We start from the raw sequence: 16,310 nt of genomic DNA, 5'->3' as shown, positions 1-16,310 counted from the left end.
ACGGAAGAACCAGAAGCATCATCCTGAGAACAAAAGAAACATCTCATGTCATGACGGGAACATGGTGACTTAGAACTGTGCACACAGTTTCCTTAGGTCATGGTGCCCAGTTTGAGGCACCAGGATGTGAGGTGATGCTCCCAATGTATTAGGGGTTCAGATAGTTTGGAGCTCATATTTCTGATTCTCCACTTAGCTGCTGTGTGATCTTGAGTGTGTAACTCAGTGTCCCTGGGGGTCAGTTTCTGAGTCTGTAAAATGGGGATTATGAGAGTGTCGGTGTCTAGGGTGAAGGTCCAGTGACAACATCCCAGCAACACTTGATGTGACTCTTGTTTCTTTCTTTCTTTCTTTTTTTGTTATTGTTGTCATTTTTGTTTTTGTTTTCCTTTTGTTTTGTTCTCATTTTAAAGACAGGGCCTCTCTGTGTAATAGCCCTGGATGTTCTGGAACTCACTGTGTAGACCAGATTGGCCTCACACTCATAGAGATCCACTTGCCTTTACCTCCTGAGTGCCGGGATTAGCAGCGTGTGCTATCACTCCCAGCCCTGATGTGAGGGTTTTTTTGTTTTTGTTTTTGAAGATTTATTTATTATATTTATATACGTACACTGGAGCTGTTTTCAGACACACCAGAAGAGGGCATCAGATTCTATTACAGATGGTTGTGAGCCACCATGTGGTTGCTGGGAATTGAACTCAGGACCTCTGGAAGAGCAGTCAGTGCTCTTAACCGCTGAGCCATGTCTCCAGCCCCCCTGATGTGAGTTTTAATGGAGGGAGACATACAGTGAGACACTAAGCCCTGGGAGAGCTCCCACCAAAACCCTGTTTTCTCTTTCAGCAGTGTTTTATGGCTATAGAGTCAAAGCAAGGGTTGAATTCCACAATTCAAACGCCAACCCTTTTTAGAGAACCAACTCTCTAGTGCAACCAGGGCCCCAGGCTGATCTGAGAGGACAACTGAAAAAAAAGCAGACTACCCTCTCTCATTGGGCCATCTCGAAAACTGCTAACCAAGCATCAGAGCCAGACAGCCTCTTCCTTGCCCATACCTGAACGGAACCCAGAGCTGGGGATGTGACAGGTCAGTTTACGCCCTCTGGGAACCTTGAGGGCAAAAGGGAACGCGGGCTTCCACAATGGGGATCACCCCTTTCGGGGAGCAGGGGAGCCTGCCTGTGGACGGTGATGGAGTCACGAGTTTTCTGTCTCCCTAGCTGCTCATGGTGCTCGCTGTGCTTCTCTCTGGGGATGGCAGAGATGAGAGGGATGCTGCTGATGCTGCTCTACGTGTCCCACTCGTCATCTGCCAGTGAGTGTGCGGCTCCTTCCCCAGGGTGTACCTGGGATGGGGTGGGGTGGGGTGGAGGTTCATCCAGGAGAACAGGGTGGCCCTAAATGCCCAGAGAGGGTTCACTGGGCGAGGAAGACCATCCCCAGCCCTTTGTCCTGGGCAGCATATGTGAGTGGCAGGAACTAGGAAATGCAGAGTGTTAGGGCATGGATGTGGGTCTAAGTGGGAAACAGGGAAATCAGCAGTAGGGCACAGAATGGCCTATGGGGCAGAAGGATCAGAGTGAGAACTGCCTCCCACACTCCGTTCAACCTTGCCCACCTGGAGTGCACTGAGCTCTGTGAACTGTGACCCTCCTTGGGGCTAGTCCCACAGTGACAGAGGTTTCCCAGGTTACAAAAATAGCTGCTATTGTCCCCTTCTCCCTGGCCTGCAGACTGCTCAGGACTAACAAGTCCAGGAAAGGGCAGGTAAACAAGGGACAGCTGACTGAAGTAGGTTCTGTCCACCTTTGTCACCATTGGTTAGATAGGAGATTACACACACACACACACACACACACACACACACACACACACACATACACACCTTACACCATCTTCAGCCTCTTCCATTTCCCTGCCAAGGAGACCAAGAGATTTCCAGAAACACAGACATGGCATTTCTCCCACTAAGCCATAGCTAAAACCCAGAAGAAAAAAACCACTTCCTCTCGGGACCACATTTTCTCATCATGGGGTTATCGATGGAATCAGGGCACGAGGCAGGGACTCTGCACAAGTACTCTACTACCCAGGTACTTAACGCAGCACCCAAGTAGCACTTTGGAAAAAGGAATGTCATTACATACATTGAGGTTCTTGGCTTTCTTGGCCAATGCCTGCATTTTAGATCACCAGTTCTCTAAAGAAAAGCCAAGACATAGACAAGGAATTTCATTGTTTGTATTTCTGAAGTGGTTAGTGGCTTTAGTGTTCTCCCAGAAAAGTCTGTGGATGGAAATTTGGTCTCAGGATATCCCACAGTGAAGAGGTCCTCTGTGTTCTTTTATGTTGTTTATTTGTTTTGTTCTTAGACAAGAGTCTCACTATGTAACATTGGACTATCCTGGTGCTCACTAGGTAGACCAGGCTGGCTTTGATCCACCTGTCTCTGCCTCCTGAGTGCTGAGATTAAAGGATGCTGCCATACCTAGCCCTCTCTGGGTTCCGGACAATACCGTAGATGGCTGTGGATTCTGTTTTTGGAAATGTCTTTGCTGCCGACATCCTAGGTCACCGCCAGAAGAAGTCCTTCCGTTCTTCCTGCTGTTTCTTCTAAACACTCAGCATATCCTTTGGGTCACACCTCTCTGTCCCAGACCCTCAAAGTCCATCCCTACATCTTAGTTCTCCACCCAGTGCCTGGCAGGGCTCTGTGCAGGTGGATGAATGGCTTTCACTTGAGTGAAAGGCTTTCACTTGGAGTCCAGTGCATAGGATCTGCTATGGGTGCCCGTTACAGGGCGTGGAGACCCAAGGCCACCAACACAGAAGTAAGCATTGATTTGAGAGTAAGCAGGGAGTTGCTTTGCATTTTTGGGAACAGAATTGCCACTTTTGTCCCGAGGCTCCGCACAATCATTTATAGAGCTATAGTTTGCATATTCCCATAACCTACGCTATGATCTTGCAACAACTCCAGGACCACAACAACACCCTTCAAAAGAGGAAACGTCTCCAGAGGGAGAAGCAGCTTGCCCAAGATCTCAGCACACTAAGAGACTAACTTTGATGCCTGCACCCAGGCACATCACAAATTCACATTGACCCTGGTAAATGTTTAGCAAATGCAATGTCTAGAGATTCTTGTAGATGCCTGATACTATCAGGATGAGAATCTCTGCACCCTGGCTCTACAAGGAGCTGAGGAGCCCTGGGGGCACCAGAACTCAAAGAAACAAGGTATATCAATGGCAGAGGGAGGACATGGAACAATACTGGGCATCTGCAACTTGCGAAGCAATGTAGTTCATGGAGTTGCCATTTTATTACGAATGACGCCAGGGAAGTGGGGGCTCTGCTCACCCCACCCAACACTGTAAGGGAGTCAGTCTCTGGCTTTGCCTTCTCCTCCCTTCTCTGGTTTCCATGATCTTTCCTGTTCTAACAGTCTCCACGCTTGTACGGATATAGACCGTTAAGGACAATACAGGTCCACCCAACCCCAGGCTGACAGAGGGGAGGTTTAAACAACATTGCATTCTCTTGGAAACAAAATCCAGGCTTTCCAGGAGATGGCTTGAATGGACAGTCTAGAAGGAAGAGGCTGAGCAGGATGGGGGAGGAGGACAGAGACAGCTTCCACATGCCAGGACTTTTATCTCCTTCATGACAGGAGGTCAGGGAGTCGATAACCGGCTGTCATTCCACTTGTGCACCAGATAACTTTCGGAACACCAGCTAGATACCAGACACCACGCTAGCTCCTAGGGACACACTCATAAGCAAAGCAGAGATGGTGGGAGGAGCCATGTGTGCCAGAAGCTTACAGGAATGCAGGGAAAGGCAAGAGTGGACTTAAAGCTGAGGGTGGAACAGGGATCATGACAAGGTGAGGGGTGGGCTTTGGATTTCTCTGCACTGACTTCATATGCTTGCTGCCTGTGTGACAAAGACAGGGGCTATCTGCCCTAAACCTGGAGTTCTCCATCCACCTTAGCAATGCCCACCTTCAGGGTTATGTGAGAACTGTTCCATAGTATGTTAAGGCTGTCAGTGCTTGGGCTGGAGAGATGGCTCAGTGGTTAAGGGCACTGACTGCTCTTCCAGAGGTCCTGAGTTCAAATCCCAGCAACCACATGATGGCTCACAACCGTCTGTAATGGGATCTGATGCCCTCTTCTGGTGTGTCTGAGGACAGTGACAGTGTATTCATATACATAAAATAAACAAATCTTTAAAAATACATGTTGGCAGTGCTCAAACCTTTGGGCTTCCAGACCCTTTCATACTCTTAAGTTATTGGGAGTCTTTAAACCAGCTTTGTTGGGGGTGGGACTCTGTCCTAGCATTCCTTCTGTTGCTAAACACCCCACCAGAGAGGTTTAAGCAGCTAGTCACATCACACCCATAGTCAAGGGCTACCTACTTGTTTGCTTAGCTAGCCTTCCTTACTAGTCTTTTCCCTCGTTGACAAGGTTTTACTACGTGGTTCTGAGTGGCCAGAACCCCCTCTGCTCGCTCTGTAGACCAGGCTGGCCTCAAACTCACAGAGATCCCCCTGCCTCTGCCTGCTGGGATTAAAGATGTAAGCCACCACCCCTGAGGCTTCTTTACTCTTATAGTTAAGGACACTCTCTCCCCAGGAAATGGTACCACCCTGGTTCTTCTTATATCAAGTAGCAGTTAAGTCAGTCCTCAACAGACATGCTCTCAACCCAACCGCATCTAGATAATTCTTCAGTAAGACTCTCTCCCAAGTGATTCTAGGTGGCATCGAGTTTATAATTAAAACTAACCTCCACAGACTCTATCGTCCACAGTTAGCACAGGAGAAATGAAACTAGAGAAGGCTAAAGCACAGGAATATTCAAATCCGTGCGTACATTTGGCCATCAGAGTGCTGACATACCAAACCTGCACCATACACTTAGGAGAGGACAGTTAAGGAAGTAAGCAACAGCTTTTCCACGAAGGCTCCAGACTCCACAGGATACCTATGGGGCCCGTTACCACCCGATTTTGTATAAAAGATGCTAGACAAGGCTTAGTAAGAGGTGCTGTGATTGGCTAAGTGCCAGTAGCAGGGTCTAGTGGGACTTTTGCAAGGTTTAGAGATGCTGCCCGGCATCTTTAATGTGAAAGATCTCCTGGGATAAACGAAGCATTAGAGTGAGCCCCAAGCAAAACAGCCAGTAGAACAGGAGTCCTGAGGTCTGAGGAATGGAGCTCATGGTGGGTGGGGGTGGGGGTGGGGGTGGGGGTGGGGGTGGGGATGAGGAGGTGGGGGGTGGGGAGGGGGGCGTTAGCTCCTTGCCACACAGTGAGGCCTGTGCCCCCTCTGCAGTTTGCGGCATCCAGAAAGCCAAAATCGTGGACGAGTTAAAGGAGAACCTCGTGAGCAGCACCGAGTTCCCCTGGGTGGTGTCCATACAGGACAAACAGTACACCCACCTGGTGTTTGGCTGCATTCTCAGCGAGTTCTGGATCCTCAGCACCGCCTCCGCTCTCCAGAACAGGCTAGTGCTCCCCTGCGTGAGGGTTGGGGAGCAGAATGTCCTTTAGGCCTCGGGACTAGTGGGACCTTGGGTGTACTTGCCTGAGCCAAGGTCCTGAGATCACCAGTGGGTCATGGGACTTTACTATGATGACCAAGGGTGGTACCCCTGAAAAGCAAAATGCCATTTGTTGTGTCTAGGAAGTCCACTTGTGATTTTGCCTCAACCATGGAGGCGTGGATGCTTTGATTATATCCACCGGGTGTCCTTCCACGATAGGTTTAGGAAGTCGACAGGAGCCCTATCAAGACACCCTGGGCCTTACACAGACAGTGCACAGAGAAAGTGGAAAAACTTAGAGCTGCTTTCAAAATGCTTTTCTCTGGGTGCTACAAACACCCACGGCTTCTTTTCTCTAGTTGTGCTTGCATATGTACCCCACATTATATACCATAAGATAATTATATATCTCAAAATCTTACAAATAAGAAAAAATTATATGACTAAAGAATATGGCAAATATTCTAAAAATATTTTCCTAAGTATTGTAGAATATCTTGCTTCTAGTCCAGGGAACTGAACTTTTGAGAATCGACATTAAGGAGGTAATCTCTACCTCCTGGGAAGGTATAAAATTGTTTGTTGTGCGGCTGATAACACTGAAAATAGCAGAAAAAAAAGGTAAACATCTAAGGGATATTATGACACAGGCCTGCGATCTCAGCACTTGGAAGACGGAGGCAGAAGGTCAGGAGTTCAAGGTCATCCTTAAGCTATATGTTGAGTTTGAGGCCAGCCTGGGCTACATGAGACTTGGCCTCAAATATGAACACAAACAAACAAACAAACAAGAAAAACTCCAACAAAAACAAAAAGCAAACATTCAGTTATTACGGATAAACAGATGATAGTTTTTTGCATACCCTGTATGTTTGATAGTATAATCTTCATTACATCAACGGAGGGAGGAAGCTTAGGGATTTGTCTGTATATGCCTGTGTGATGTTCACATGTGTATGATTCATGTTTGCGTGTGTAAGGGTGACATTAAGTGTCTCCCTCCCTTGCTTTCCACCTTATTGAAGGTGGTCTCTCATTGAATGCAAAGCCCACTAGTTTGGCTGGGTTTTGTCCAGAGTTCCCTGTCTCAGCCTCCTGAGTGCTGGGATCGCAGGCAAATGACTTAGCTTCTGCCTGGGTGCTAGCAATCAAGACTCTGGTCCTCACGCTTGCAAAATGAGCACTTCATCCACTGAGCCATCTCCCCAGCCTAAAAGTACAATCAGCTTTAATTGGCTAAAGAAATTATAATGTAGATGCTTGATAGAATGTTCTGTAGCTGCTGAATTTTTAATACTTATTTTATGTATTTTAAAATTGCTTTTATTATTCTTTTAGCACACGTGTAAAATAGTGGGCTTCATGTGGCATTTTATTTTTTAAATTAAAAATTTTTTTATAAAATATATTTTAATTGTTTCCCCCCTTCCCCAACTTCTCTCTACCTCTCTACCTACTCAACTCCCTTCTTTCTCTCTTTCAAAGGCAAAACCTGAAATCCCACAAAAAAGAAAATCAAAACAAAGCAAAAGATCATCAAGATATTTAAAAAGGCCAAATAAGACAAAAATGGAACCAAAAGTTCCGTGAAAAAATACTACTGAATTTGATTTGTGTTGGTCAACTGTTCCTGGGCATGGGCTTCCCAGAGTGTGTTGCTATTTCTAGTACCTAGTTTCTCCACTAGAGACAACTGATTTTCCCTTTGCCAGCAGATATCAAATGCAAGTAGCTTCTTGGCTAGGGCTGCTGCCGGTAAGTCAAGAAGGAAGGAAACCTACTGGTCCTTGCACTCTCTGTGTCTGCCTCCCTCTCTCAGTGCTGGACCCTGTCTGGCTTAGACTATGTAGGTCTTGTGTGTACTGCCACAGTCTGTAAATTCACATGCACTTCAGTTCTGTTGTGTCTGGAAGACATTGGTTGCTTGGAGTCACCCATCACCTCTGGCTCTTACAATCCACCTCTCCTTCCTCTTAGATCCCTGAGCCTTGAGAAGGAGGGGTTTAATGAACACATCTCATTTAGGACGGAGTGCTCTCTACACATTGTCCAGTTGTGGGTCTCTGTCTTAATTCCCACCCACTACAAGAAAAACTTTCTTTGATGTGGTTTGATCAAGGCACCCATCAGTGTGTATGTCATTAGGAGTCATTTTATTGCTGTGTTCCTTTAGCAGAACAATAATGTTAGGTTTTCCCCTAGGCTCATGCTATGTAGTCTCAGGCCCTTGGCCACTTTGTATCAGGTATGGGTTCTGTCTTGTGGAGTTGGTTGGTTACTCCCATATTTGTGCCACTGTTACGCCAGTATATCTTGCAGGCAGGTTGCTGTTGAAGGTCAGGGTTTGTTGCTGAGTGATATTTATGATTACCTCTTTCCTCTGGGACTGTGCTGAACACCCCTCAGTCACTAGTTTCCTTCCCTTGCACTGTGTCCTGTCATCAATTTCTAGGATGTTTCTCTTAAAAAGAAAAACTAATGTGTTCATGGATATCTATATATCTTTCCATATTGATTATTAGGCCTTTAATACAGAAAGAATCCTCTCTCCCCTCATCAGCTCAGGTTTCCATAACAAAATATCATAGGCTGGGTGGGTTAGCCACAAGTCCAAAGTTAGTGTGCCAGCATGTTTGCGTCCCTCTAGTTGTACCTTCACATGGCTCTTTCCCTCTGTGTGAAAATAGGACAGAGGAGATTGTGGAAGACTTCTGACATCAACCCCAGTTCCCCCCCCCACATACATACACATACAGATACATACACATACATAAAAGCACACACATACATATGTACACACATACACACATTTATATACATATACACACATATACCAACATATATACACACATATATACATACATATACATATATACACATGCATGTATGCATGTACATATACATGTACACACATACAAAAAGAAAAACGCTCACTCCAGTTCATGTCTCTATGAACTGCTCTTCTTTTCTACAGATGATTTTCTAGGCTCTCCCCCTCCCACTGCTCCTCTGGCTTCTGTGGAGAAGTCTGAGGTGATTCTGATTTTAATCAGGGTGACTCCAGATGCTTATAGACCAAGGAGACGCCTGGCTCAGCCCCGCTTCTCAGCGCCTGCTGTTCTCCCTCATTTTATTTTCATGAGTTTCATGAGTTAGACAAGAACGTGTATGATCAAACTTAGAACGGCGTCATCTTTGATGCACTGGAAGTCCAGCTTTGCCAGATGGCTCCCATCTGTCTCTCACGAGCCACTCCTAATCTTCCCCCTTCTGGTGGACCCCGGAGGGTTGGCCTATATGGACGACAACAGCAGTCTGCCTTGCCTACTGTTTAGTGTTGGGTCGGATCAATGCAACATACAGTGACAGGAGGAGACCAGGGTCTCCGCCATTCTCCTGAGGTAAAGTGTTGATTGGGTCCCTCATCCAGTTCCATGTTACTCTGCCTGAGCTAAAACTCTTCTCACCTAGGGAGACAGCTATGTCTGGGACCTGGGCTTACTAGACCATCCATCAGTGAAGACAGTGAAAGAGTGACTCAGAGTGATTCACACACACATACACACACACACACACACAAATGAGCATGGAAACAAAAAACCAACACATGAGAAACCTTTGGTAGCCTCTGTCTTGTTTACTCTTTGTTCTCAGCTACTGTCTAATCATTCAATTGTGTTTTCTATTTTGTGTGTGCTGCTTCCAACTTGACCTTCATTCTTTTTTTTTTTTTTTTTTTTTTTTTTTTTTTTTTTTTTTGTCAAGCTGTGACTGTTTATTAACTGACCAGATTATAAAAATCCATGGGCAACACCTTAGTTCATACATCTGATAAGCCTGTTTATCTGGTCTTCCCTGTTGCCAGCATCTTCACCTTCTACAAAGTGAGTTGTCTTTTTCTTCATTCCACCTCATGGGGAGGATAATTTGAAGGGCCACAGGAAGTTATTTGCTTCCTTGAAGTGTTTCCCAACTGTATAGATCTCATGAATTAGATCCTCCATGCAAATGATGCCAAATTTACCAAGAGATCGAGCAATCAAGGAATTATCTGTCAAGGCAATCCGCTTTTTATTAATTTTGCCATAGCCCCGCTTGTAAATGAGCTCATTTACTGACTTCAGGTTGGGGTACCCCCATGCAATGTATGGTTCCACAATCCTCATCGTGTTAATTGAGGCCTTGTTGAGCTTAACAAAGGTACCGTTAAAGATCTGTCGAAGACGTAGAAGCTGCAACACCTTGCGCCCCTTTGGGCTCACTCCATTGATACCCCGGATTCTGATGACAAACGCCAATTTTGGTTCTGCAGGAACATAGAAGTTTCCAGCCTTCGTGCCATCCTAGCCATCCGAATCTCAGTGCGGTACAACTGCCTGTACTCCTTGTGAATGTGCTTTGCCTTCTCATAGATGAGCTTCCTCCTTGCCTTCCGCAGTGTCTTCAGGGCAAACTTCTTCCTCAGGCGCTTCACCTTCAACTCTGCGAAATTCCTTCGCTTTTTCTTAAGGGTTTCTGGCACAGCCGGAACCTGTTTCTTGAGGGTTTTTGGCACAGAAGTACCCTTTTTCTTAAGGGTTTCTGGCACAACAGCAACCTTCTTTTTCTTCTCTGGAACAGCCTCCATGGTTGCAGCCAGAAAAGGAGAGGCGACCTTCATTCTTGATCTTTTTGCCGAGAACCTTCTCACCCAGCTTCTCCTGAGCTCAGTGGCAGCAGATGTCACCAGTCACTTCCAGCCGTCCTGCTTGGATGCTGAGCGTTCAGTCCCCTTTATGGTTTCATAGTGTACACATTTGCTTTGAGTTCTTGTAGTTTCTTGGGTGAGTCCCAAGGGATGAAGAAGGGAATACCCATCTTAACTCTTACCACTGTTAACCACCATGATCTTCCCACTCATAAACCGTAGAATATGTAAGGAGAGACGCATTGAGTTGTAAATTGCTAAGACTGTGAGAGACAGTTATGACTACATAGCTGGTATGATTACTACTATGTTTAAAACCACTATTCAAATGGAGAAACTTACCCAGGAGCATGTGAACAGATGATGTTTGATTGATAGGAAAAAATGTATTAAGACAGAAGAATCCCCTAGGAGTCCTTGGGCTCACAAGGGAAAGCACAAACCTAGAAATTCAGAAGGAATTCCTTGGAGACTGAGTTCAAAGGTATGAGTAAAAACTAACCCAAGGGTTGGACAGATTGCTCAGTGGTTAGACACCTCTTACTCTTCCAGAGAGCCCAAGTATGATTCTCACCCACATCGAGTAACATAACCACCAATAACTCCAGATTCAAGGAATCCAGTGTGTGTGTGTGTGTGTGTGTGCACGCACACACACACACACACACACACACTAAAAACGAATACCCAGAGAGTGGGTTGGAAGAGCATGACAGGTTGAAAGCGGGAGGCTTCCTTGCCGCCTTGACATATTTTTTTCTTTTTAAAAAATTCTTTTAAATAATTTTTATTTATACGAGTACACTGTAGCTGTCTTCAGACACACCAGAAGAGGGCATCAGATCCCATGACAGATGGTTGTGAGCCACCATGTGGTTGCTGGGATTTGAACTCAGGACCTCTGGAAGAGCAGCCGGTGCTCTTAACTGCTGAGCCATCTCTCCAATCGGCCTTGACTTTTCAAAATTCCTCTTGTTGTCTTTCTCTCTAGGAAGGAGGTTATTGCTGTTGTTGGCATAGCTAACATGGATCCCCGGAAGACTGACCACAGAGAGTACTCAGTCAATACCATCATCCTCCATGAGAACTTTAATAACCACTCAATGAGTAATAACATAGCCCTCCTGAAGACAGAATCTGCCATACATTTCAACGACCTGGTCCAGGCTATCTGCTTCCTGGGCAAAAAGCTGCATAAACCACCAGCCTTGAAGAACTGCTGGGTAGCAGGATGGAATCCCACGTCTGCAGTTAATGCATTCCTTCTCCTAGAGGATGCTGTGTGTGTGCTGGCAGTGGGGGGTGACTCGGATGAACTTCTTTAGGGCTTGTCTTAATCAGAATGCTTGATGTTTAGAGTTGATTCCTAGTGTTTGTCTTGGGGGGGCTCTCCTCCTCTTTCTCCCCCTTTTCTTCCTCCTCATTCTTTTCTTCTCTCCTCTCCTCTTCTTCTTTTTCCTCCTCCCCTCCTCCTCTTCCTCTCCTTCCTCTTTCTCCTCCTTCTCTCCTCTTCTATTTTCTCTCCCTCCTTCCTCTCCTCTTCTTCTTCCCCCTTCTCCTCTTCTTCCCCCTCCTCCTCTCCCTCTCCTCCTCCCTCTTCTCTATACCCAAGTAGTGAACAAGCAGCAAACTTGCCTCACCAAATGCTGGGAGGATTAAGGGGATCAGAGCTGAGTGTGTTCTTACCTAAGCCATCCATTTTCTGCCATTCTTGGGTAGAAACAAAACAAGGAAACGCATAGTCTTTAAGTGTGAAGGAAAGGTGGATTGTTCTCTGTCTGTTTACAGATTCAAATTCAAAGCAAGGAGATAGTTTTCAGTAAACACTCAGACATAGGTTCTGATGTCTAAGGTGAAAGGAACTTCTCAGTTCACTCCTGTTTGAATATGTGAGTCGCTGCTGCGTTGGCATTGACATAGGACCGCCTTCTTGTTAATAACCCTTGGGCTCTCTGTTGCATGGTCCAGACAGGAAATCACATGACAATGAGTATCCTGAGAAGAATCTCCGTGAACGACATCAAAGTGTGTCCCTTTCGCAGACACCGGAAAACAGAGTGTGCCAGTCACACAATCATGGGATCCAGCAATGCCTGCCTGGTAAGAATTTGATCCAGTAGTAGCCAAATCCCAAAAGTAGTCATGGGTTGCACCCATGGGACCAAGGGGTCACAGGAATGCCTCCTTACTGGACAAAGGGAACAAAGGACAAAGGGACAGTGACATGAGCTTCACGTCTCTGGTAGGAATAATATTTAGCAGAAAGTGGGTACTCAAAAAAAGTTGCTGAATGACAGAGTATAGCATGTCACACCTATAATTCTGGAGCTCAGGATGTCAAGGCAGAAGGATCATGAATTTAAGGCCAACTTGGAAACATAATCACATCTTAACTCGAAAAAGAAAGCGAAGTCTGCTGAAAGGACTACATGAAGTTACTATTTTCAGCATAATGATTAAGCATATCCAAGTCACAGATGCTTATTAATGAGCTAAAAATGAAAGGTGTGAGTCCTGCTTCTACTTGTGGATATGTATGCAAGTCTACAGGGTTGGCATCACCGTATCTAGCGTCTATGGAACCTAGATTCTCTTTGGATGCATTGTTTGCCAGGAATTAGGGATTTCCTCTGTAAGAACCCCTGCTCTCTATACAAACAAATATGCTGCAGACAATGACTATCCTGTGGTCTGAGCAAAATGTGCAGAAAGTTCTCCTCCCCCCTCTCTCTGTGTGTGTGTGTGTGTGTGTGTGTGTGTGTGATAGACAGACACAGAGAGAGACAGAGACATAACACACCTTGCAGATCAAACCTAGGATCAAGAGCATGCTAGGCAAATGCTCTACTACTGAGCTAAATCTTCAACTTAAATCTGCCTTTGAAAGATGTCCATCACCTTTCTCATCCACAAATAATCTTCAAGACTCCTCTGGTCAAGATGCTTTTCCTCCAAGAGGAAGGCAAGGGTTTTTGTTTATTTGTTTGTTTTGTTGTTGTTGTTTTGAGTAAAGAACACAGACACACACACCCACCTTTCTAAACTAAAAGTCTTTGGACCCCAAAGGCTTGATAGTTCTCATTAAGCAGCAAGTTTCCTCTCCCTGAAGTGCCTCAACATTGGTCAGCTGCCCTGCCAGTGGAGGACCCCGTCTGCGGCTGCTTCTCCTTCTACTTATTCTCCTTCTCTTCCTCCTCCTTCCTTCTCCTCTTTTGTTTTTATTTCTTTTGTTTTGCTGAGACAGTCTCTCTCTTTGTGTAGCCCTGGCTGTCCTGGAACTCATTCTGTAGATCACACTGGCCTGAAACCCACAGAGATCCCATGTGCTAGGATTAAAGTCCCATGTCACCAATGTTTCAGCCTCAGTAACTTCTCAAATTGGATGTTTATAAAACAGTCAAGGTCATAGCTATTTAATAAAAATAAATCCTGATCGCAATCATCCCACCAACCCAGTACCACATTTCATTGTACCTGAGACGCCATCAATTGTAGATGCTGGCATAAATTTACACAATGCTAAGAAAAAAATAGAATGATGCTGGTTAGACTTGGCCATCGACGGGTTCAAAATACACCATCTTTCCCAAGATGTTAAGTGTTGAAGTGTGCCTAGACCCTGGAAATGGTATATTGTTAATGTGTTCAATGATCACCCTGCAAAGTTCTTGTTTTTTTAACTGTGGCACTCCTGTGAAATTTTTTTTCTCTATATGTGTGTATGGTGTGCAAGCAGAGTACGCACGTATGTGGGTTCATGTGTGTCTATCTAAAGCCATGCCTTTCTAGATGAATTCCTTACTATTTGAGACAAGGTCTCCTGATTGAACCTACAGTGTGATCATTTGATGTGGCTAGTCTAGTTAGCACACTTGCCCCGTGTGTCCCACCCAGCTCACTGGGCACTTGCAGAGTCTAGCTCTAGCTCTCATACTTGCTCAGCACACACTTCATCCACGGAGCCATCCTCAGCCATGAACCGTTTTTGGCCTTCTGAGAGGCCACAGAGGCATGATGGTGTCTTTGCATCTCTGCCTTGCTTCCAGTCACTACTTCTACCATTAACTCACCACTGCTCTGCCCATACTTCCCAAGTAAGCAAGGGGGCGGGGCGCGTAGTGGGAGGAGACACCCCAGGCAGGGCCATTGCCCAGGCCGTAGAGCCTCTTTGTGTCTTATCCTTGAGTTTTCCCAAACTGTTTGATGTTATCCACCGCCACTCTGCGCAGTGGTTGCCTAAGTCCAGTCAGCAAGAGCAACATGTCGTTGATCAGCCTGCCTGGCTCTTCCAGTCACAGGGGCCATAAATTAAGGAGGGTGAATAGTCCTTCCCTTATGTCAGACCAAGGTGGACCATGCAATTGGAGATTTGACACTTGCAGAAGAGGGGTCGTTGGGTAGGTCAGGTGGGATAAATGAAACCTAATCTTGAGACTTCCCCCATTTCCTCAGCTTCTTACAGAAAAATCACAGCCCCTGTAACCCCTCACGTAGTTAATGGTCGCAGCTAATACTTTACGGGGCGCATACTGCAAAACCCAGAACCAGTGCTGAACATATCACAGGCACTAGCTCATCTCCACATCACATTAGAGCCAGGCCATTTGCCTCAGTCCAAACAGCAAGGGCCGCTGGCCAGCGTGCCTGGCTCTCCTAGTCAAGAGGGCTGACTGGGAAGTAAGCTAAGCCTCTGCCTTCTTGACTTGCATGAGAACTCCCAGAGGACTGCTCCTTCAGGGAAGGGGAAGGTCGTAGTAGGCAGGGCTGGTGACAAGGGGTAACTGCAGCTGTGACCAAGGGCAGGAAGCTGTAGACCCACCCAGTACATCTCTAGTTCCTGAGGGACTCTGGCCCCCCAGAATGGAAAGAAATACTGGCATCTGAGAGGTGGGCAGCCAAAAGAGAGAAAACTTGTGGTACCGGAAAAAGACAAGACCATTTAAATGGAGCCAGGAAGCCACAGGTGATCTGGGTACAAATAATTTGCATAACACAAAGGAAAACTGGGACAAGGAAGTAGCCCTGCTAGAGGGCGCTTGCCTTGCATAGATCCCTGGAGTCAGGCATTCTATCCCGAGCTTTGTATTAGAGACTAGTTGTGGTACTCCCAGCATGAAGGGGTGGAGTCACATGGGTCAAGAGGTCAAAGTTATCTTTAGTTATATAGTGAGTAGGTTATATGAGATCCAGACTTAAATAAACAGGCAAGAAAGAGGGAGAGGGAGCGGGGTCAGAGGGGGAAAAGGAGGCAGAGCGGTGATATGTGTGTCTCTATCATTGTAATTGGTGGTGGCTATCTCGATTTTAAATGGTAGCCTATAATTTGCCCCATCTCCAGAGAGAATCAATGCAGAACTTTCTAAAACAAACACTGGTAGAAGGATCTACTGAGAAGGAAGTTTTTCTGAGACCTAAAGCCCTCTTTTGTCCTTTATTGCAGGGGGAACCAGGAAGTCCCATGATGTGCCAAGTAAAGAACCTGGATCTCTGGATCCTGAGAGGACTCCTGGCCTATGGAGGGGACTCCTGCCCTGGCCTGTTTCTGTACACCAGTGTGGAAGACTACAGCACCTGGATCATGGCCAAGACAAGGAAGGCTGGCTCTTCCCTGTCCTCGATCCACCCCTGGGAGAAGTTGGTCCCTGAGCTCCTCTTTCACGAATCAAAGATTGCCCTGACAAAGAATTCGTATTCTGTACATAGCTATACAAAATGGCCCCAATCCTACTCCCAGGGACAAACAATGTCCACTATGTACAACAAGGAAAGGAATGTTGGGCAGAACTTCAGGGCAAATGGGCAACAGGAAGCAGGTAGATCTTCGAAGGGGGCTATTCAACCCATGTACTATGACTACTATGGTGGGGAGGCAGGGGAAGGTGGGGTTGTGGCTGGCCAGAACAGGCTGCATTGGTCCCAAGAAAGGATCTTGATGTCCTTCGTGCTTATTTTCTTGGGCAGCGGTGTCTAGCTAGGAGCTAACCTACTACCACAGAGAGGAAGCTCAGAGTGCAGGGTGCTAGGCATCTGCCGTACTGTTCTGGTGTCTGCTCTTGATAGGTGCCC

General features: G+C 46.2%; 1 protein-coding gene and 1 pseudogene across 2 annotated transcripts; one reads left to right on the top strand and one right to left on the bottom strand.

Moving 5' to 3' along the window:
* Positions 1-1,256: 1,256 nt before the first annotated feature.
* Positions 1,257-16,215, top strand: PRSS54 (serine protease 54; the record flags this gene model as incomplete). Its single annotated transcript, XM_080936665.1, has 5 exons — positions 1,257-1,317; positions 5,347-5,522; positions 11,240-11,494; positions 12,213-12,344; positions 15,685-16,215. 5 exons carry the CDS (start codon positions 1,257-1,259, stop codon positions 16,213-16,215), a joined length of 1,155 nt encoding a protein of 384 aa, XP_080792791.1.
* On the bottom strand, positions 9,373-10,188 carry LOC308435943 (large ribosomal subunit protein uL30-like; annotated as a pseudogene). Its single transcript has one exon. The product of its transcript is annotated as a large ribosomal subunit protein uL30-like (transcript).
* Positions 16,216-16,310: the final 95 nt, after the last annotated feature.

The sequence above is a fragment of the Micromys minutus genome (genome assembly GCF_963924665.1).
Source record: "Micromys minutus genome assembly, chromosome: 24".
NCBI classification, from domain to species: Eukaryota; Metazoa; Chordata; class Mammalia; order Rodentia; family Muridae; genus Micromys; species Micromys minutus.
This window is presented reverse-complemented; position numbering and strand designations above follow the sequence as displayed.